Source organism: Pseudorasbora parva, chromosome 13 (genome assembly GCF_024679245.1).
Source record: "Pseudorasbora parva isolate DD20220531a chromosome 13, ASM2467924v1, whole genome shotgun sequence".
Taxonomy (NCBI): Eukaryota; Metazoa; Chordata; class Actinopteri; order Cypriniformes; family Gobionidae; genus Pseudorasbora; species Pseudorasbora parva.
Genome location: NC_090184.1, coordinates 36,568,663 through 36,593,206, shown reverse-complemented (window position 1 = coordinate 36,593,206; position 24,544 = coordinate 36,568,663). Strand labels below are relative to the sequence as shown.

The following is a 24,544-nucleotide window of genomic DNA, read 5'->3' as shown; positions in this document are numbered from 1 at the left end:
GTCTACAAAGCTATGCTTGCGTATTCTGCGCGACGCGCGTTGCGAAACGGCGAGCATGCGCAGACGGAATATAGACCGCAACGTCACCGTTGTGCGCCAGCGCTGAACATGGCGAGCAAAAGAAGTGCGCTTCTCTCTTCACTAGCGGCTTATGGCGATGATTCAGAGCAGGATTCAGATCCAGACACAGATGATCAAGGTATAGGGTCTAATAAAACTTAGGAAAAGTATGTAGATATTGGGAGTTTGCAACACTGATGGCTTTGTTGTTGTGGTTAAGCGCCTCTTACGCACCAGTAAAAATGACAGCGAATTACAATATGCGGTGAAATAGACAGAATATTTATATGTTAATAGCTTATTTTGTGAAATATACCACTGCTATGTGATTAAGCAGCTATTTATACACTTTTGGCTAGTAAATCATTTTTTATTACGATGGTCGTGGAGTGCTATACGTTACCATGGCACTACGCAGAATGAGACCCTATTTCGTTTAAAGTTGTTTCTTAGCTAACGTTATGTTCTTCTGGTACTTTATGTAACTTTATGCTTGTGACGTTCATTGTTACGACAGAAAAACGATGGTAACTTGTCATTAACCTAGACTGTTATCAAAAATATATCTTATTAATGTATTATGAGTTTACAGTTGTATCAATAACTTGTTGTAACATAGTAACGTTATATAGGCTACCGTTGTTACCATATCCAATTAAACTTAAAATCATTTGTCACTGTTTTTGTAACAGTGTTTGGCACATCATGTGTTCCATGTATGTATGCATACCTTTAGCCTATGTATTTATGACTTGTCTTATTCAGTTTGTCTCATTCTGATCTATATTATATAATGGTAACATATTTCATTGTTACATTTTTATATGATTTTTGTATGATGACGAATCTGGTAGTCTGTTGAAACGCCCCTTTATATCAGGAATGTAAGTCAAGGTTCTTTTGAATATCTTGAACAGTGGAACTGAAAATGGCTACTTTTTGTTTGGGCAGAATCAGAATCTCATGGTGGATTGGTGTCGGCTAGTTACGGAGAGGATGACGTGAGTCGTGTGGAGGAGCCAGATGAGAAGCCCTCAGAAAATGAGGATAGTGATGAGGACAGCACTAGAAATTCGGTCAGTTTTCACCACATCTTTCAGTTTTGGGTCAGACTGTTAGATTTATTACATGACCTCCTATTCCCCAAAATTATCCTGCACATTTTTAAAGGTCCTTTTTCTTTCATTTATTGTAACTAGATGATAATAGAGCCATTTGTAACAAAAAGGTAACTGTATACTAAACAGTATACTAGCATACTATACTAAAACATTTTGCAAACATAAATGAAAAATTACTGAGATTTGTTAATTTATGATACCCTGGAGCTGTGTGTATTACTTTTATAATGGATGGATGCAATTTTTGATTAATTTTTTGGCTTCAATTTTTTCCTCCATTCACTGCCATTACAAAGCTTGGAAGAGATTGGACATTTTTGAATATATATATAGTATTTGTATAAAAGTAGAAAGTCATATACACCTAGTATTTATTTTCTTAATTTCAACCTTAATAACACATAATTTGAACAGAAAGTCATATACACCTAGGATTGCTTAAGGGTGAGTAAATACAGTTAATGTATTAACTAACAAACTTATTATGGTCATTTGTTACAGTATTTATTATTTTTTGTTAATGTTAGTTAATAAAAACTAAGTTCATGTTATGACTCACCCTAATGTCGTTCCACACTTGTAAGACTTCCGTTCATCTTCAGAACACAGTTTAAGATATTTTATATTTAGTCCGAGAGCATATCTAAGTGTAGGCGCGCTATACTGTCCATGTCCAGAAAGGTAATAAAAACATCATCAAAGTAGTCCATATGTGACAACAGTTGGTTAATTAGAATCTCTTGAAGCATTGAAAATACATTTTGGTCCAAAAATCACAAAAACTACAACTTGATTCAGCATTGTCTTCTCTTCCAAGTTTGAGGTCAAACCTCAACTTAGGGATGCGCGATATACCGGTACTGGAAAAATACCGGTATATATTTTATTTAAAACGGTACGATATCATGATTTGGCACATTTCGGTATATGCTGCTGTTCCGAAGTTCACCGCTAGATGGCAGCGCGCTACCCAAACTGAGCCGAAACAACCGGCAAATGTGACAACAACATAGACGGACAAAATGGATAAAGCAGTTGAATCTCACTCAAGATGCCCAAAACGAATTAATAAAGAGAGGAGTAGAAGTGACATTTGTAATGACTTTGCTTATAAAACTGATGAAGAACCATCAAACCTAGCCAAGAAGCATCTGTCACTATCCTGACTTTAAGACTTCTGAAGAGATCGACAGGTCAGTGAATCATTCAAACCATCTCATTTAGACATTTATTTTCTTTTAACACTGATCAACGCACACACATAGCCTAACATAAGATCGAATATCACAATCTCCAGCGTTCGTTTCAACCAATGACATTTAGATCTCATTATATTTGCACGCGTACTATTACACTATTTACATTCACGTTAGACACACCCGACTGTGTTTATGTGAATACTCACTAAAGACGGACATTTGTACATAATTCTGTGTATTTGACTGTTTAAGGAAACTTAATGTGTAATGTGCGAGCGTGACTAAGTGACAGGAGTGTGTGTGTGTGTGTGTGTGTGTGTCGTATTCTCATATCTCCTGTAACTGTTATTACGAAATGCTATAAAATCACTTGCATGTTCAAATGATTTCCGTTATCCATCCCGAGACGAGCGAGAAATGTTGAATAGGATTATGCAGATTGCTTTAGTGTAGTGCGATGTCTTTTGAAACCAGAAGCAATTAGCTAATTTTGAGAGATTTTTGCTGAAATTATTTCTCACAAGAAAGTTTTCAAATGACTGATTTGATGTGATAAGCTTTGCTGATTAATTTACTAATAAACATTTGTGGTAATTTCCCACTTTATAAACTCAAAAGTTGCATAATTGTTCTCATTCGCGTCCAATATACCCGCGCTAATATCAGACCTTGTGGTATCGATTTAATATCGGTACTTCGGTATTAGATTGTGGTACCGTACCGAAGCCAAAATTGTGGTATCGAGCCATCCCTACCTCAACTAAACATTCATACATTCATAAATCAGCGTATTGATTCATGATTCAGAGTTCCAATGTCACGTGATTTCAGCAGTTTGACACGCGATCAAAATCATGAATCAATATGCTAATTCATGACTGTTTGAATCTACATTTGAAGTTTAAAAACAAATGCGTAAGAGAAGACAATGCTGAATAAAGTTGTAGTTTTTGTTATTTTTGGACCAAAATGTATTTAATGAATTGTATTTGATTTCATCTGGTCTGTGTCATAATTAGATTAATTAGAAAAAAAGTCCATACAGTCAGAACTGAATTCCCAGTCATTCTCTGAGAACCATGGTTGAAACCTTGCACACCTAAAGGGGGAGCTCTTGAATATGGTTTATTAATATGGTAATGTGGCTTTGACCCTGTTCATTTTTTTGTTTTCATAGGAAGAGGAGGAGTCGGACTCTGGGCGGACCCAAGAGGATGTGAAGGTATTTGACCCCATCTAAATTCCCTGTTCAGGATATCAAACTCAAGAAAAATTCTTCCTCACTTTAATGTAGTTGGTCTTATGATTGGTCTCCGAACACTACTTCACTCCATCTGAGGATCATGTGTGTTTGAACTTGCAGAGAAGAGACTTATGAGAATAGTACAGCATACCCTAATAATAATAATAATAATAATAATAATAAAAATACATATACAGTAGGGCAAAAAAGTATTTAGTCAGCCACCAACTGTGCAAGTTCTCCCACTTAAAAAGATGAGAGAGGCCTGTAATTTTCATCATAGGTACACTTCAACTATGAGAGACAGAATGAGAAAAAAAATCCAGAAAATCACATTGTCTGATTTTTAAAGAATTTATTTGCAAATGATGGTGGAAAATCAGTATTTGGTCAATAACAAAAGTTCATCTCAATACTTTGTTAAGCCCCGTTTCCACCACAGGAACTTTACCCAGGAACCAGGAACTTTGGGTGGTACTTCGTGTGTTTAGACCGCAGGAACCAGGGTCTAAATGAAGTTCCGGGTAAATATTTCCCCCTCCAAACGGCCCTGCTCGCGAGGTAGTACTTTTTCAAAGTTCAGGAACTTTCGAGGGTGGGACTTGGGCGCTGAACATGCTGATTGGTTGAGCTCAAGCAGCATTTTAGTTCAACTGGCATTTTTAAAAGTCTTTTGCGAGGTTCGTTCTGCGTTCAGTAAATATCAGTCTTGCTCTCTGTCTGGTGGCGCGCGGTCGTCTCAGCCATCTCACGTTCAATGTCCGTAATAGCTGATAATAATATACATTGTCATTTTAAATCTAGCTTTACAAGCTTTCTGAATATGCTGCATGCTGCTGAATCTGCATATTAGTGCTCTTTTCTGTCGTTGTTAATTACCTCTTTAGTAAACCTATACATAACCAGCAAAAGCGGCACAGCTTGAATCTCTTCCATACTCGTTATTAATTTGTTTTCACCATGTAAACGACCTGACCGATTACTTTTAAGTGTGTGTCCTTACATGACGTGACGGCCCGCGCCGCGCTCATGTTGACGAGAGAGGAAAGTACATTTTTCTGAGGGGTAAACTTTTCATTTCGTAAGTTATGAAGATAATGTTGGAAGTGTGTGTCCTTACATGACGTGACGGCGCGCGCCGCGCTCATGTTGACAGAGGAAAGTACATTTTTCTGAGGGGTAAACTTTTTATTTCGTAAGTTATGAAGATAATGTTGGAGTAATGACACAGCGTATATTGCCCCGGGCAGTTTTTACTTTAACTGCGCCTGACAGAAGATTTTTTTTTCTGAGATGATTATTACACTTTACAACAAATAGCTATAAATAATACTGTATTAGTCCTGGTGGCCGTTAAGAGTTGCTATGGCTACAGTTAACACATTCAGCTGCTGGAGAAAACAGCGGCGACATTTTTGATGCGGCAGACAAACTGCATGTGACAAAATGATTGCGATTGAAAGTCATCACATGTAAACACCAGATCGGTTTAGATAACGTCTCATGTAAACAGTCTACTAAATCTTTCAATCGGTACACTTAAAAATGATTACTGTCCTTCACTGATTTGGAGGAGCAGTCGCGCGCAGTCCTACATCACCGGACTAATTTGCCTAATCTTCTCTGAACTTTATCGCGGTCGAAACGCAGACAGCTGCAGGTCTGGGGGGGAGAAAAGTTCCTGTAAAAAAGTTCCTGGTATAAATTGTTCCAGGTAATTTTGGTGGAAACGGGGCTTAATATACCCTTTGTTGGTAATGACAGAGGTCAAAGGTTTTCTGTAAGTATCCACAGGGTTTTTACACATTGTTGCTGGTAGTTTGGCCCATTCCTCCATGCAGAGCTCCTCTAGAGCAATGATGTTTTGGGGCAGTTGCTGGGCAACACAGATTTTCTGTGGGGTTGAGATCTGGAGACTGGCTAGGCCACTCCAGGACCTTGAAATGCTTCTTACGAAGCCACTCCGTCGTTTGCCGGGCGGTGTGTTTGGGATCATTGTCATGTTGAAAGACCCAGCCATGTTTCATCTTCCAATGCCCTTGCTGATGGAAGGAGATTTTTACTCAAAATCTCACAATACATGGCCCCATTCATTCTTTCCTTTACATGTATCAGTCATCCTGGTCCCTCTGCAGAAAAACAGCCCCAAAGCATGATGTTTCCACCCCCATGCTTCACAGTAGGTATGGTGCATTTCTCCTCCAAACACGACAAGCTCCTCTTTTGGATCATCCAAATGCTCTCTAGCAAACTTCCGACGGGCCTGAACATGTACTGGGTTAAGCAGGGGGACACGTCTGGAACTGCAGGATTTGAGTCCCTGGCGGCGTAGTGTGTTACTGATGATAGCTTTTGTTACTTTGGTCCCAGCTCTCTGCAGGTCATTCACTAGGTGAATGTTGCCTAGCAACGAGGGGGAGAGGACGCTGGCGCTGTCTGTTCGCCGCTTCTCCACTCACAAATCAAGTTAACTGTACAGTTAGATTTAGATTTTTGTTTTTTTTTCTTGTGGCTGTGACTAGTCAAATGATCAGGGCTGCAGTTGGGACCATTGCTGATTGCTGGCGACTGCTGAGAGGACGTTGTTCATCGTTCATCTTCTGCTGTTTTTGTTTGGATTTTTGCGGTTGCTTCAGTGCTTCCAAATAGGAAACGGCAAAGGATTTGCAAAGTCACTATCTGCTATTTTTCGGATTATATGGATGTATGGATTTTTTGCATCATACCTGTGTTTGCTGGCAATCTTTTTCGTGCTGCCTGTACCTGAGCCGTTGCATTAGAGTTTTTATTACTGGCCCTGGTCTTGATATCACTCATCAACACCAGCATAAACAGCGTCTAAACGGACAACACTTCACTGCCAAGTTAGCCCTCGCTGGATAAAGTAACATCTCCCCAGCGAGTAGCCACTTGCCGACTGGCTGGATAATCTTCGGATCTTCTCTTTAGGGCGACATGACGCTAAGGTACTCCATCCCGCAACTGCTTAAGTTTAGGAATAACTTCAGTCCAATACATATTCCAGCCATTAAACAGCGTCAACTTCAAAGCCGACCCCGCTACATCCATAGAAGTTGCCGTAGAAAATTTGTTTTCTATCAGTCCGGTGACTCTATTCCATCACTTTGGTCAAAGCGAGCGCATTGTCGCACGGCATCCACGTCATCAGAATGCCTCTCTACCTGGAACAAAAAGCGTTGGGAAGTCTACTTGCATAAGACCCGTCACTACGGAGACTGATATTACGGAGCGGAACATAAAACGTGGAGTGGACTTCAGTGTACTTCGTTCTCTACAGTACACTGCTCCATCAGATATCAAAATAGAACTGTTTAACACACAGTCTCTCACAAATAAATCTTGTCTTATACACAGCCACATATTGGACAGGAATATTGATATCATGTGTCTTACTGAGACCTGGCATCAGCCAGAAGTAGGGCTGGGCGATATGACGAAATATATCGTCTGGACGATAGAAAATGTCTATCGTTTTATATAAGGCTCTATCGCTTACGCCACGATAAGGCGTTTATGGCAGAATTTTACGTCAAGATGCACCTCACGCCACGGCATGCCCATGCAATACATAAACGCGCTCCCTCTGTCTCTCTCTCGCTCTCTCACTCACACACACACGCGCTGCAGCCTCCCTTCCACTCACGTCACTTTTTTAAAATCCCCCACAGCGCGAAACACGAGTCCCGCAAACGCGCCGCAGAGGAGCTTGTTTGTAATCAGAGGACAAATGGCTCCTTAGTTTCGAAATGGTTTGGGTACAAGGTGATCGCGTTGAAAATAAAGGCGTTTGTCCAGCCTTAGAAGCTCATTTGAATCATTGCCGCGGCTCATTTAAGAAAATGACAGCTCCGAAGAGACGCCGCTTTAGTTCGAGGTAGTGCTAACAATAATAAAGAAAGACGATCTACACCTTATGTGTTACCACTGAAATGAAGATGTAATATATTTCCAAATGTAAGCCCATCTTAAGCGAAATGCACGCTTCATACTGTCGTCTGCTCTGGCTCTAACCTCGAGTGTTTACTTTTTGCAAACCTTGTGAGCGCGCAAACCCAAACGCTGTGACCTCGCGTCACATGTTTTTATTGGTTTATTAAGTACAAACAGGCGAGTTATGAAAAATTGAGTGCGAGCTGCGAGGGATATGTTCAATCACACAAAAAGATTTTGGAATGAGACGGCCAACTGTAGTAGCGTTTAGTCCACTGTCTATAATAGCCTAATTTAGAGTTCACTTTTTTATTTATTTTAACCGACAACTTTGATCGGTTAACGTTGATACGGTCAGCCATCGGTCAAACGTTCATCGGTTAACATCCCTAGGCAGGTGTTAACTTTACTAACAGTCTTGCTTTAAAAAAAGGTTCTAAATAAAATAAAAATGTAGTCCATACTACCTTTATTTGTTTTGTATATCATTTCAAACTGCATTTCCACATTGCAATTTTGTATAGACTATTCATAAACTGAATTAACAGAAAGGTTGCTATATCGTTATGTATATCGTTATCGGGATATCAAATGAGCTATATCGGGATATGAAATTTTGGCCATATCGCCCAGCCCTAGCCAGAAGGATATTTTGCATTAAATGAAGCATGTCCTCCTGGTTATCAATATTTGGAGAAAGCACGCCACTCGGGTCGCGGTGGTGGCCTAGCAGTACTACATCGCAGTGACTTAAAACTCACCCCGTTGTCTCTGCCTGAACAGTCTACTTTTGAATGCCTTGCCTTCAGATGCAAACCACCTCTCACTGTGACTATTCTTCTTATTTACCGGCCTCCTAAGCAAAATCCAGCTTTTATGTCAGAGATATATGAATTTCTCACTTCATTCTGTACCACATCTGCTAACATTGTTATACTTGGAGACTTGAACATTCATGTTGACACCCCCTCCTGTCACCCAGCAGCTGATTTTTTACAGCTATTGGATGGTCTGAATCTCAAACAGCATGTGGATGTCCCAACACACAACAGAGGACATACACTTGACCTGGTCATTACTGACTCTGTCCCCATTGAAAATCTACTGGTATATGATTTTGGAGTGTCCGATCACAAAGCCATCTCAATGGAGGTGAATTTTTCTCATTACATCAAATCAAAACGTCTAATCCATTTCAGAAACATAAAAAATATCAACCCAGATACTTTGGCTTTGGACCTCATGAAAATCCCTGCAGCAAATTTCACATCTGTAAATGATTCTGTGGACTTTTATAATAACACTTTGAGCAGTATTTTGGACCTCCATGCACCTGAAAAAACACGAATAGTAACTTTTTCTCGTACATCCCCTTGGTTCACTCCAGAACTACGGAAAATGAAAACAGCAGGGCGTGTACTTGAGAGACGTGTTTCAAAAACTGGACTTACTGTTCACAAAATAGCCTATCAAGAACATCAGAAGGCCTACTCAATGTCACTAAAAAAAGCACGGACACAGTTCTACTCAAACATCATTAGTGAAAATCAGGGGAACTCCAAGCAGCTTTTCTCCACAATAAATCATCTCATCAAGCCACAAACTACTTCACACAATGACACATCAGAAGAGAAATGCAACAGCTTCATCACCTTCTTTAGGAAAAAAGTTGAGACCATCCACTCTCTCCTTTCCAGCACTGCTGCTCTATCTGTCCCTACTGCTGACCCACAGCCTGGGACCTTCCAGCCTCTCTGTTGTTTTCCTGAAATCTCTAAGCAACAAGTTGAGGACATCATCAGCAGGATGAAAGCTTCCACCTGTATGCTGGACCCTTTACCCACAGCTTTGGTGAAAACACACATCAGCTCTCTTAGTCCCTTAATAACCAAAGTCATCAACCATTCTCTACGTACTGGTCATGTTCCATCTGCTCTTAAAACTGCTGTCATCAAACCCCTTCTGAAAAACCCCACTTCAGACCCTGAAGTTCTTGCAAACTACAGGCCTATTTCCAACCTTCCATTCTTGTCCAAAGTTCTAGAAAAATTTGTTGATGCCCATCTTCAGGATCATCTAAATTCAAACTCCCTTTTTGAAAAATTTCAGTCCGGTTTCCGTTCCGCTCATAGTTCTGAAACAGCCCTGATCAGGGTCACAAATGACCTGTTGATGGCAGCTGATACCGGCACACCATCGCTGCTCATTTTACTGGATTTATCTGCTGCTTTTGACACGGTTGATCACAATATCCTCCTTCAGCGTCTCCATCATTCTATCGGACTCTCTGACACTGCTATGAGCTGGTTCCAGTCATATCTGTCTGGAAGAACAGAGTATGTTTCCTTGGGAGGTGTAAAGTCTCAGACGCATACAGTAACTTGTGGTGTCCCGCAAGGGTCGGTCCTCGGCCCGATTTTGTTCACCATTTATACTCTTCCCCTTGGCCACATAATCAACAGGCATGGAATATCATTTCATTGCTATGCCGATGACACTTAGCTATATATAAAAACCAACATCACTTCATCTACAGCCACTCGGTCATCTCTGAGCTCCTGTCTTGAGGATATTGAGGCATGGATGAAGGCAAACTTCCTACAGCTAAATAGCTCCAAAACAGAAGCTATTTTAGTGGGTACACCACACCAGGTCCAGTCATCACCTATAACGCACATCACCTTCTCTGGTCAAAACATTCCAATTTCATCGACAGTCACTAACCTGGGAGTAAGATTTGATGCTCAACTCACATTTGAAGCCCACATACAACATCTGTGTAAGATCTCCTTCTATCATCTCAGGAACATTGCTAAACTCCGTCCCACACTTGGTCTGTCAGATGCTGAAAAACTTGTCCATGCTTTTATTTCATCCAGGCTGGACTACAGCAACGCTCTCTTTTTTGGGATTCCTGGCAAAAGTCTACAAAAATTACAATACATTCAGAACAGTGCTGCCAGGATCCTAATGAGGATAAGAAAATATGACCATATCACACCCATCCTTCACTCGCTCCACTGGCTCCCTGTTTCATACAGGATTAGTTATAAAATCATCTTACTTACCCATCAATGCATCCACGGAAACGCACCCCCCTACTTAAAGGAACTACTCGTCGCAACACAAAACTCTTCACGCAACCTCCGTTCTGGAAATAAAGCCCGGCTTCAACCATCCACAACTAAGCTCCGCACTATGGGGGATCGAGCCTTCTGCTCAGCCGCACCGTGTCTTTGGAATTCACTTCCAGAAAACCTAAGGGCTCCTCAAGCCATAGACTCTTTTAAGAAAGAACTAAAAACCTTTCTTTTTAAACAAGCATTTTTTACTTTTTGCTAATTCATTTTTTTTTTTTTTATGTGTGTAGCACTTTGGGATTGTTTTTAACTATGAAAAGGGCTTTACAAATAAAATTTATTATTATTATTATTAGGTCCCCCCGTGTGGTTCTGGGATTTTTGCTCACCATTCTTTTTTGACCCCATGGCTTAAGATCTTGTGTGGAGCCCCAGATCGAGGTAGATTACCAGTGGTCTTGTATGTCTTTCATTTTCTAATAATTGCTTCCACAGTTGATTTCTTCACCCCAAGCTGCTCACCTATTGCAGATTCAGTCTTCCCAGCCTGGTGCAGGTCTACAATTTTGATTCTGGTGTCATTTGACAGCTCTTTGGTCTTGGCCATAGTGGAGTTTGGAGTCTGACTGTTTGAGGTTGTGGACAAGTGTTTTTTATACTGATAATGCGTTCAAACTGGTGCCATTAATACAGGTAACAAGTGGAGGACAGAGGATCCTCTTGAAGAAGTTACAAGTCTGTGAGAGACAGAAATCTTGCTTTTTTGTAGGTGACCAAATACTTATTTTCCACCACAATTTGCAAATAAATTATTTAAAAATCAGACAATGTGATTTTCTGAATTTTTTTCTCATTCTGTCTCTCATAGTTGAAGCGTACCTATGATGAAAATTACAGGCTTCTCTCATCTTTTTAAGTGGAAGAACTTGCACAAATGGTGGCGGACTAAATACTTTTTGCTGTCAGTGTGTTTAAAGTTTCAATTTTTAAAGATTTAAAAATGAAAGATTTAATTTTTTTTATTCCTTTACAAAACAGTACTATGTTGGTATCATGATAAATACTATGGTAATCTGATAATCTTTTTAAATATACTTTAAATGCTGTAGCTGTGTGTTTTTGTTGTACTTTTGTTGTAACTAACAACTGAATGTACACTACCATTCAAAAGTTTGGGATCTTTACATTTTTTTGTTTGATCAAAAATACTGTCATATTTTGAAATATTTTTGCATTTTAAAATGTAATTTATTTCTGTGATGACAGTTGAATTTTCTGTATCATTACTTCAGTCTTCAGTGTCACATGATCCTTCAGAAATCATTCTAATATGATGATTTGCTGCTCAAGAAACATTTCTTATTTTTAAGATTTTTGTGGAAACCTTTCTTTCAGGAATCATTGATGAATAGTAAGTTCAAAAGAAATAACTATAAATGTCTTGACAGTTACTTGATTTTTTTCTTACTGATACCAGACTTTTGAATAATAGTGTATATGGTATTTACATGGTGCTTTGATGATGGTGTCAGAAAACACGTTTATGTTGCTTTTTTACGAATAGTATTTTTCATGATTAGGGGGATTCTAAATTCCAAGAAAACTAAAAGGAATTCAGATGTGCAAATAAATGCAGTGGCAAGTTATTTCATGCGCTGAAATGACTTTTTCACAATAGTAGCTTGTGATGTTGCATAAATTTAGAGCCACACCCCAGAGAGAAAACGCTGTACTTTATGAGCACTAAATGATAAAAGAGCATCAAAACATGTTTTATGAAATTATGAAATTATGATTGCTTAATAATGGCATTTTCATATGTAAGAGTTGTAGTGCTTTTTCTTTTTATGTGGGTTCAGTTAATTTTTGTCCTTGACTGTTGTTCACCCAAAAAAGACAGTTCTCATTTACTCATTTACTTGTTGTTCCAAAATCATATGGTGTTGTTTTTCATTAGCCCAAAAAGGAATAAAAAAAAAAAAATTATATTGATTTTCCACACCCACACACAGAAAAAAAATGGATTTGGAATGGCATGAAGGTAACAATTCCTTTTAAATGAAGGCTGTAATCTTCACTTACTTAAGTGTCTTATAACTTTATGATTCAGACAATTTTTTTGTCTTCAGTGCATGCAGGGGCATGACAATGAAGTAGCGAGGGGTAGCTCTATTAACCCGTGGTCCCATTTTTGGGCTCATCTAAATGAAAAAGACCTCTTTTAAAGCAGCCCCCCTGCCTCAGTGGAGATGGATGGGTCCTTTTTTGTGTCTGACATTGTATTGCCATAGTGGGATTTCAAGTGAAAGGACTGTTGTTAGGATTTGCACTTTTGGCTACAAGAGAATCATCTCTTAGTGAGTCATATCTCTCTCGCTCTCTCTCTCGCTCTGTGTGTGTGCCATGCCTAGACACATTTTCTACTTGGGCACTTTTATGAGACGATTCTTCCATCTGCACATCCTGTTGCTGAGTGACTATCTGAGTTTGTGTAAAGGAGGACAGTGAAGAGAGGCCCTGTGTATTTTTCAGCCTAGTTTTACTATTCAGGGTTTTTGCACTTCGGTGCAAATTTCATCACGCCTTGGTTTTTAAGCTTCCCAGGAGAGACATTTGGTTTTAAAAGCTACAGAAAATGATTAAACTGCTACTCTTCTGAATAGCTAGTAGTGTGTAAATATATGTTAATAAACAGTTATTTACTTGGAAAAACAAAACAAAACAAAAAAACATTTTTGTTATACATATGTCATACATATATACATATAAAGAGTTCAGACGCAAAAGCCTCTAAAAGCCACTTTGGTCAATAAGGAGATAATGATACTAAGTGAATGCTCTCCACCTATAGTATACGTTCATAAAATACAGTCACTTTAAACTTACTAAATCCCAGCCTCAGCCCATTCAGAAGTACCAGTACTTGGGTAGAAACCTATATACATGGAACCCTGACAAAAATGCTTATTTAAAAAAAAAACATCAACAATGTGAGCTGGTAGTTTTTAGAGTTTACTCAAGGGGGTGCTAACACTTGTTAAATTAACAGCAGGCGCAGTTATTAGTTGATGCTAATAATGCCAAAATGCCCAAATACCATCTGATTAAATGGTTTAAAAAATATATATTGATTGGTTTATCATAGTTTGTCTAATGTGGATGTACAAGCTTATTTGAAACCACTTAAAAAATGAAATGTATTATTGATTTTCAAAATGCATGTTTCACATTTTCTTCTATTTTAGGATGTCCTGGAAGTGGAGGTTAAAGACCCCAATGAGCTTGTTGGTAAGTATCAAAAGTAAAATATCTTTCCAAACATTGATCTGTGTTTGTGCTTCAGCCACCATGATGCCAAGTTCTTTCTCAGAAAATGGTTGAGGTGTGTGTGTGTTTGTCTATCTTAGCCGTGCCCAGGAAATGAGTTATCCAGGTTGGATTGCTTCAGTCCTATTTTATGGCAACTCGGTGTGCTATTAGTTTGATTATAGTGAGACATCAGGATCGTCACTTTCTAAAGACATCAATGATATCTGACTGTCATTATAGCTTGCGGTTTGATTAAGTAATACGAATAAAATGCTATAAATGAATAGCAGAACAACAGAAGAAGCAAAAAACACTTACATTTTATTGCTTGTTCATTAGCGTCCAGATATACAATATGGTTCCGTTTATTATGAGCTTGCACTGCAGTTATGTTGTATGCCGCTTTAAATGCTAGAGCTTTTTAAAGTTTTGTGGATTCTAAATCTCCAGAAAAATGTGTTCTGAAAGTGATTCCAACTAAAGGCACATTCACACCAACAACCACAAGAATAACTACATAAGTGTCCAGATAATACACAGTAATGTTCTGATTATAGTCAGCATGTGCTGCGGTTGTCACCTGTCGATTTAAATGCTTGAGCTCTTTAAAGTTTGGTCAAGTCTGATTGGCTGTCAATATTTGTATCCTTCATCATCTGGACCCTTCTAATAGGGATTTCAACAATATCTATCCTTTGTATTGTTATTATCATTGTAGCTGTGGTGTCGACTTCTCTATTCTCATAGAATTGTAACGATTATAAAAACTTTATCGTTATGGTCCTTGGCGTGAATTGATAGTTTATAGTCTTGTCAGTTGATAGTCTTCCATCTGCCTTATTGGCAATTTCTAAAATATGTAAATTGTAGTATTAAATAGGCATATATATAATATATATATATTCACAAAGCATTATATATATATAATGCTTTGTGAAAATAGATGCCATTAGCAGCACTGAATAGAAATTAAAATTGTGTTTTAAAAACATTTTACGTCAGTATCTATGTGGTATTATTACTTCGTCCTGATATAAAGAGAGTGCAGTTTTTTCTTAGTGATAACTTTGTAATGAGCAACATTATAAACAGCATAATACATGCAGCCGGCACTGAAAGTTTGTGAAGTTTACATTCCTAAACTTTTCCTGTGTATTTATGTATAAAAACTGTATTTATTATGCCACATATCTTTCTGATGCACTCAGAGCCAGAATATTCTACTTTTACAATTGTAGGGAGTTACAGTAAACAAGACATTTGGGCGAGTAACTGAACATTCCACTTTGTCTTGTTTTTCTTCACATTAAAATGTAAAAAGTTCAGAATAGACTGTAGACAGGAAGGTCCTGCTGGAGACTCAAAGATTTGCTTTGTGGTTGGGAGACAGAAGATCTTTAGATTCGGCTCTAATTTTCCCTCCTTCTCTTTTTTGAGTCTTTCTGAGATGGGAGTTGGTGTATGGGCTTTGTGTGCGATGGTGCCACTTGTTTGGATGAACACTGCTCTGAAGATGCCTGAAAAATGAGTCACTTACAGTCAGCGCTTGATTACTCTGATGGAGAGGAAATGACAAAAAATATGACACATGGGGAGAGATCTGCTGCTCAGAGATTAGCTAAAATCGCACTGTAAATTAAATCAGGATGAAGAAACGTGGCTTGAAAGCAGCAGTGGGTTTTATAGAAGACCCCTGTCTTGCCAACATTCCTGCTCTCACTTGCTGCCTGCTGCTACCACATTTATTCTAATCACACTGTAATTAAGACATGCGTGAATGCTTTATAAAACAGCTTTCAGACCAACTACAGTTTAATCCATAACAGCCACCAATACAATCACAAAGTCCTGTAAACGGACTATTTTATTTTCTAAGAACATTTTAGTTGTTTGCCTGTGTTCTAGGTAACTGCCATGGTGTTGCTATTTGATTGCTAATAGCGTTGGATTAAAAATATATATTTTTTTATTTTTTATTTATTTATGTATTTATAATTTTTATTTTTACAATTTATGAACTTATATTCTATGACTCTTCCACTTTACTGCTAGTTACAGCGCGAAATAAACATAAATGAACATCAGAAGGTATGTTAAAAGAGACAACTTGTTAAAATCTGTATTGTGTTTTATATAATCCCTCAGTTAGGTTTCAACCGTGGAAAGACGTCAGTAAAGCGGCTTGTAAACAATATCCAAAATAATCTAAATTAAATCGGAAACTAATTGCAAGCTTGTGAATCAAAAATGAATCAAATTGTGAAATTTGTGTCATTACCCAGACCTAGTTGCTAAGGTGTTCTGCGTGGTTTCTAGTTGGTTGCTTTATGTATTGCAATAAACATAATATTTATTTCCTATATACACTGCCTGGCCAAATAAAGTCACTTAAATAGGCAAATGCTTAGGAATCTAAGATTGGGTCGTTTTTGCAGTGATTATGATGTTTCTAGCATGTTTTACGTTTGGCAACTGATAGAGTGTGTAGTTTTTCATTTCTTTAACAAACATGTAGGAATTAGGCAGACACACCATGGACATTGAACTCCATCAGGAGTTGCGTACATTTTTGGTTAAAGATCTAGTCATCCAAAAGACATTCAATGATTTTAAGGTCTGGAATTTAAGGTGCCAAATCATATGTGAAACATTATTCTTCGTGTTCCCTACCAACCATTTTTTCACAGTTTCTTGTCATCCTGCAATATGGCCATGATGTGTCTTCCTACACAGTTGTTTAAGAAATACACACTCCATCAATTAGGGTTAGAAGAACTGTTGCCAAACATATAACATGCTAGAAACATAATAATCACTGTAATAATGATCCAATCATAGACTCTTAAGCATTTGCCTATTTAAATCCAAACAGCAACGTTTTTGGCTGGTCAGCAATCATTAGTTTTGTTTTTCTATTATGTTTACAATGCTTCTTGTGAGTGTAGGTCTTTTCCTCATTGACGCCTTCTGTCTTTTTCTCTGATTTTGCTTTAACAACATTACAAATTTTGATTTGTTGACCTTATAAGAATAGGAAAAAAAACCTGAATAAGTGCACTGGCACCGTTTATGCAAGTTTATGGGTCTTTATTTATTTATTTTTTAAGTATGAGCAATGAGAATTAGTGAATCTGACTATTTTAAATGGTATCTGTGTATTATATTATTTTCTGCTTAGAGCAGCTCTACGGGTGTGCATGATCTGTTTTGCTGCAGGGTTGTTCTCAAATGTTCACTTTACGTAAGGCTGCTCTGGCTGAAAAATACTTTTACCTTTTCGAAATTCCAACCTACCTCAGAAAGTTTCCATCGCTAGAGGGCCTGTTTCTACATGTTTATGTCTGTGTGTCTGTGCATTGCTTTGGGAAGTGTGCCACATCTAGAGAGCCCCACCCAGCCCTTCCCTGCTTCTGTGTGTGTGTGTGTGTGTGTGTGTGTGTCTGTCATGTGTTTTAACAAAAGGAGGCATGTTTTGGCCAACAGTCACTGCCTCAGACCTGCCCAGAACAGCAGCCAGGGGGTGTGAGAGAGGCAGATGGGGGAGGAAGGGTGTGTGGGATTGAGAAGAGAGGAGGTGAGGTGAAAGGGAATTCGGCAGTGACCTGTTCCAACCAGTATGGTTTGAATAGTGTTCACTGCTGCATGTGTATGCAACCACAAATTCCATTTCTCTGTAATTCGCTCCAGCGATGTCTGGCAAAGACTGCTGATAGATCCTTCTAGTTTGAGGAAATAAAGAAAAAATACAGAAACACAGTTCTTGTAAATGCTTACGAAATTGTAATAGTTCAGTGTCATTTTAAAAATGTGAAAATAAAAAATATAGCTTGAGGTTAAAGTTGCATACAGAATCCAGAATGCTTGTGTTTGGAAACTTCATGCCACTGATGGGAGGGTTTTCATTATGTTTTATTTCTTTAAAAAAAAAAGGTTTTAAACATGTGCTTGCTTTTTAAGTTATTTTGTTTGCATGAAATTTTGTAAAAGTCTATATCAAAGAAAAATTATGTAACTGCACAACAAATAAGCTTATTTAAATAAGTTTACATTATATTTTATTGAAAAAAATATGCCAAAAAATATTGTTACTTGTATAAATAAGCTTGCACTTTATGTCTGTATGTGTATAGACACACCCATCAGGCATAACATTATGACCACTGACAGCTGAAGTGAATAACACTGATTATCTCTTCATCACGGCACCTTTTAGTGGGTGGGATATATTGACAGGAAGTGAACATTTTGTCCTCAAAGTTGATGTGTTAGAAGTATGAAAAATGTGATGGCTAGACAACATCAGATCAGAGCATCTTCAAAACTGCAGCTCTTGTGGAGTGGTTCTGGTCTGCAGTGATCAGTATCTATCAAAAGTGCTCCAAGGATGGAACAGTGGTTAACCTGTGACAGGGTAATGGGTGGCCAAGGCACATGGATGCATGTGAGGAGTGAAGATTGTCCTGTGTGGTCCGATAAAACAGAAGGGCTACTGTAGTTCAAGTAGATCAAATTGGACTGGTTCTGATAGGAAGGTGTCAGAATACAGTGCATCACATTTTTTGCTAATGGGGCTTCATAGCCACATACCAGTCAGGGTACCCATGCTGACACCTGTCCACCCCCGAAAGCAGTGGGCACGGCACGTGAGCATCAGAACTGAACCACGGAGCAATGGAAGAAAGTGGCCTGGTCTGATTAATCACGTTTTCTCTTACATCTTGGCCTTACATGGCCTGGTGCATGCATGGTTGTTACCTGGGGAACACATGGCACCAGGATGTACTATGGGAAGGCAAGCTGGCGTGTTATGCTTCGGGCAATGTTCTGCTGGAAACCTTGGGTCCTGCCATCCTTGTGGATGTTACTTTGACAGGTACCACCTACCTAAGCATTGTTGCAGACCATGTACACCCTTTCATGGAAACGGTATTCCCTTGTGGATGTGGCCTCTTTCAGCAGGATGGTGGCAAAACAATATTAGGAGGTCATAATGTTATGCCTGATCTGTGTACACACACACAGATTTTTTTTAGAAAACATAGTTTGTTTTTATAAATGTATGACTTGCTGTCATTACGATGTTACAGCATACCTGTTAATACTGTAAACTAAATTGCAATATACTTTATACTTTAATAGATGTTTACAGTCTTCAAATGAGTATTTTCTTTCTTCTTTACAGCCCAGTTTTCAGAGAAGGTTCGGAACATGTCTCCTGATGAGATCAGAATTCCTCCTGAACCTGCTGGGCGTTGTTCCAGTCATCTGCAGGTGAGATTGTTGCTCTGTTCTATTTGAGATGTTCTTGACTTGCTGCCATGGGGTCCAATAAGAGAAATCTTGACAGCATTTGTTTTTGTTTTATAGATGCTAGTCTTAGATTTCGGGTCCAGATCACTGACCATTCACAGGCACAAATAAATAACGAAACTGGGCCAAAAGCAAATATAATCTGACTGGTTGGCTGCTATGCAATTTCCAGGATTCACGTTTACAGGAAAAGCTGTGTTGAAGACTGCTGCACTGTTCACGTTTGTGAGATCCTTTTGGTAATAAATTAGATCCTCAAGGACACATTTTTAAAAAATCAGATCCTAACCCATGCTTCCTTTGCTTTTGGACACAAATTTGGGAAATTGTGGCATGATTATTTGAAGTCTTATACACCATTCTTTGTAAACCCTAGAAATGGTTGTGTGTGAAAATCCCAGTAACTGAGCAGATTGTGAAATACTCAGACCGGCCCGTCTGGCACCAACAACCATGCCATGCTCAAAATTGCTTAAATCACCTTTCTTTCCCATTCTGCCATTCAGTTTGGAGTTCAGGAGATTGTCTTGACCAGGACCACACCCCTAAATGCACTGAAGCAACTGCCATGTGATTGATTAGATAACTGCATTAATGAGAAATTGAACAGGTGTTCCTAATAATCCTGTGTGTGTGTGTGTGTGTGTGTGTGTGTGTGTGTGTGTGTGTGTGTGTGTGTGTGTGTGTGTGTGTGTGTGTGTGTGTGTGTGTGTGTGTGTGTGTGTGTACATGTACAAAAATATATTGGTTATTGTTAGTTCAGGATGTATGCTGTAGACCTGACTTTATGCCAATAGTATTTTCATGCTAAAATAAGTAATCATTAGTATAAAGTGTTACTTTATTTGCAGATTAAACCGGATTTTAGCATTTTATTCACTATTTATTATAGTTAAAGCTAAAACCTTTAAATAAAATCCATTACTTCAAATAAAAAAATTATATTTAATTGCAGTGATTTGCCATTTCTCATTTTCATTTAGTTTAACTTGATGTTCTAAAATAACTAAAACAGCTATAGTTTAAATAACTATAACATGCAAATAAACAGAATGGCCTACTCATTCTTGGTGAAATCTTTTTTGCTTTTTCCGTATAGCAGTCGTAAAAGTCGTCTCTCAGCTGCTCTGTTTTGGTTGGGCTGCTGCTCCTTGTCAACAGTCATAAAAAGAGAGAGATCATATGGGTTCATTGTCTTAGTTCTTGGCAAAGTCTTTAGACCACATATTCAGATCCTGGCTGGCATGTTTTATCTCAGGGTGTGGCACTTGGGGGGGGCTTAAGGGGGTGTAAGGTTGTGGGTGTCAGTCTTTCAGGTGTATTGCCTCACCCCGGGGTAAGGACTGGCAGTTCGCCCTAAATCATGCAACTTGCGTGCTGTCAGCACATGCCCTGGGGTGTAAACATTTGAGGTCAATGATGTCAACCATGTTGATCCAAAGGTCATATCTGACCTTATTGCTTCAGAATAATGTGGTTTGTTAATATTTATTCACATCTCATTGTCAAATTCCTATTAATCTTACCACTTCCTGTTGTGGCTCTATCTCTCGTGAGCTGTTAGGGCAGGTGTATATGGGTGTGGTTTTCACACTTCGTATCGTACAGCCTTTTACTGATAGATGGGCTGTGCTTTTCCACGTCATGTTGACTATCCTGTCCTTGTGGCTATGTTTTTATCACTGCTCAGACATGATCATCATTCCCTTATACAACTTAGTTGGTTTTCCTGCTAACTTTCTTGTAGTACATTTTGTACAAATGAAGTAAGATCAGTGACTTAACTGTCAACAAAGGACTTTTTTAATTTATTTGAGCTCTTGGAATGTGAAAAACTGAAAATGGCACATCTCCAAGTGCTTCTTGGAGTCCGGTTGTCAAAAATCACCCTCTAGTTCTAGAAACTCAGTCGCACAAAGACTTTATTCATTCTTAGTGTCTCACAACATTTGGAGCAAAGCAGTATTTGTTTTGCAGTGCGACAATTTGCTCATTTAACAAGTTTATATATGCATTCAATATCAGTAATGATCAGAAAAATATTTAGGTGAATAAGACTGTTGTACATTTTCTGTTTGCAGGAAAAGATCTTTAAACTTTACGAGCGGAAGCTTCATGGAGACTTTGATACAAACAGCCATATTCAAAAGAAGAAAGAGTTTCGCAACCCAAGGTCTGGAGATAACAAGTGTTAATGACCCATCAGGCACCAGACATAACCTGATGCAGATTATATTTTTATAATGTTTTATTTGTTTGCAACCTAACCATGTGTTTGTGTTTATAGTATTTATGAGAAGCTAATCCAGTTCTGTGGAATCGATGAACTTGGAACCAATTATCCAAAAGTATGTAATGCTTACGTTTTAATAACATGTAGATGCAAATTGCTGTTTTATAAAACTTTTTGTGTTTACTTCTCCATAGGACATGTTTGATCCCCATGGCTGGTCGGAGGATTCGTATTATGAGGCACTAGGTAGGTTTTGCTTGAAATTAGATTTGACATCTGTGTGGATTAAATTGACAACATCTGTTAACCATTTGTGTCCTGTCTTCTCCACAGCCAAAGCTCAGAAGGTAGAGATGGACAAACTGGAAAAAGCCAAAAAGGAAAAGACCAAGGTTAAAACCTTGAGGCACTCCACCTATTTTTACTATTATTTATTTATTTTTAAATATTAAAAGTTAGTTTGTTCTGTAATGGCCCATTTTACCATGTTTTACCCATGTGTCTTTAGATTGAATTTGTGACGGGCACCAAAAAAGGCACCACTGGTAATGCAGCAGCTTTGGCCACAAACACATCAACTGCCTCATCCACAGGTACAGTGCATGATTGAGTGCTTGATGCAAAAAATCAGGGCTTTAAACATTTAAAGTGAGGAAATTGCAACATCAGTAGGCTGTTGTTATATAGTAACAGCCTATTCAACTGATTATTTTTATGATTATTATTATTGAAAAAATGTATTACTAAAAATGATGTAAAAGAGATCTTCCTTTCTTTCTGTAAATGATTTATCCTAATTATCAAATACAATTATTTTAATGAATAAATAGCTTATAGATTTTGGGTCACACAAAGTGAGTATGGTCTTTCTTTTTTCTTTTTTTTTAAAGACCGTAAGATTTGAGGCTTTACTATTTTTTTTAAATACAGTATATTAGGTTTTTTTTAACAGTACTATTCATTATTTATGAAAATGTGAAACATTTTAAATTAAAAATTTAAGATAAAATTTGTCAGTATATTTCTATTTCTAGTGTCACCACTTTGATAATAGTTACATAAGCCATAAGCCAAGACTGTTAAAATGCATAATGTAATGAATAAATAATAAATAATCATCTTATGTAGTCGATTGTTGTTACATTTTACAGCAGATCAAATCCTTATTTAATATTGGGCAAACAATATTTAATGAAACTGTCTACTTAAATCTTTATCTTATTTAAGATAGAAATGCTACAGCCACTATAATAGAACTGAATAGAATTCATCGTTATAAAAAAACAAACAAGCAAGCCAAGCCCAGCTGTGAAAAGTAATACAGAAATAATAATTCTTAAAGAACTGATGAACTTAAAAAAGAACTTAAAGAAATTATGTTCTTAAAGGTGCAGTGTGTACATTTTAGTGGCATCTAGTGGTGAGGTTTGTGAATGGCAACCACCCACCGCTCACCCCTCCCTTTCGAAACACAGAGAAGCTACAGTGGCCGACGCAGGACAAAGATGTCGTCCGTCTGGCACAGCAGAAAGTAGTTAGTGCTCTGTAGAGAAGTTTGTCCGTTTATGGCAACTGTACATGGCGGTACAAAATGGTGACTTCACTTTAAGGGGACTGGTGGTGAATGTAGATGTAGGATGTAGAAATGGCTCATTATAAGGTAATAAAAACATAACAGATCATTATGTAAGGTATTTATACACCAGTAAAAATACAGTTATGTATATTATATTGCATTTCTGTCAATAAGTCCTCCTAAATATTACACACTGTATCTTTAAAGCTTGACCCTAAAACCCTCAGCGCATATATATTTATATGTTCACAATAGCACCTTTGAAAACCGTCTAATAATGCCCTTCATGGAATCTCGTCCGTGGAATTTGCCACTTCCGACAGGCAAATTACAATCGAGGACTTTTATAAATCGAGTACTCAAATTTTATTGAGGATTCGTGACTGCCCTACATCTTCGGTCTTTGGTTTAATTCAACTAGGTTTGTTTACAGAAGCATTAACCAAAGTGCTTTGACCCAGCAGATGCTCAGAAGAGGAAGAGCAAATGGGACTCAGCAGTGCCAGTGACCCTGGCACAACCCGCCCTCCTCACCACCACTGCCACCCTCCCTGGAGTCGTCTCTGTGACCACAACAGCCAGCGGCACCAAGACCACAGTCATCTCTGCAGTGGGAACCATTCTCAAAAAAGCTAAGCAATGACACAGGAAAAAAAAGTGTTGGAAAAAGACATGGGATGTCACTTCCGTTTGCCAGATTGATAGTCAATTGCAGGGCCACATGTAAACCACATGAGCAACAGCTTATTTTAAACTGTCTGACAACTGGAATAGATGGTCTTTATCTCATTTTCAGAAAGAGAATATTTTGGATACATCTTCATTACGGCATAATTGTACCAGACATTTGTGTTCAACTTTCACTAGCTATTTCAAGTGCTTTTGTCTGATGGGCGATACTTTTTTTGTATTTAAACTTCTTGGTTGTCTTTGCCCAGATGTTTTCCATTGAGTTCATGTATGTAAAAATTATCCTGCAGCTGTCATACATCGCAAGTCATCGGAACTTTCATGTCCAACATATGAAAACTCTTTCAAACCTGCAATAATTTATCAAGTGATTTTATTTTTCCTTTTAGTAATCATTCAATGTTTGATAGAAGTCCAGTCAGGTTTGCCTACTGTCTGTTTCCATTTTCATGTTTTGGATAGGTCACGTCACAGTACACGAATTAAACATCACTGGAGTATTCATTTGGTATTTTATTACAACTGATCAGGGCTAATTGTGACTGTATTATTGCATTTGTTGTATAGACTGAAGGGGGTCTTATCATTTAGTGCAAGTTCATTTTTACAGTTTTTCTTCTGTCACTTCTACCCTTTTTATTTAATTTTAGCAATGCAACTAGGTCTTTTTTTTAAAACATGTATATATTAAAACGACTCTGTGGCTTCTCTGTAGATCACCAGTGTAAAATAAATGTTTTTTGTATAATTGCAAAGCTGTTAAAATTGGTAA

The 24,544-nt window shown here is 38.1% G+C and overlaps 1 protein-coding gene across 1 annotated transcript; it reads left to right on the top strand.

Annotated features, from left to right (window-relative positions):
- The first annotated feature begins 41 nt into the window (after positions 1-41).
- On the top strand, positions 42-24,272 carry sap30bp (SAP30 binding protein). Its single transcript, XM_067412749.1, has 11 exons — positions 42-199; positions 1,012-1,136; positions 3,558-3,602; positions 13,900-13,942; positions 19,146-19,234; positions 21,355-21,446; positions 21,561-21,621; positions 21,701-21,752; positions 21,840-21,898; positions 22,015-22,099; positions 23,547-24,272. Exons 1-11 carry the CDS (start codon positions 109-111, stop codon positions 23,723-23,725), a joined length of 921 nt encoding a protein of 306 aa, XP_067268850.1. The 5' UTR covers positions 42-108; the 3' UTR covers positions 23,726-24,272.
- Positions 24,273-24,544: the final 272 nt, after the last annotated feature.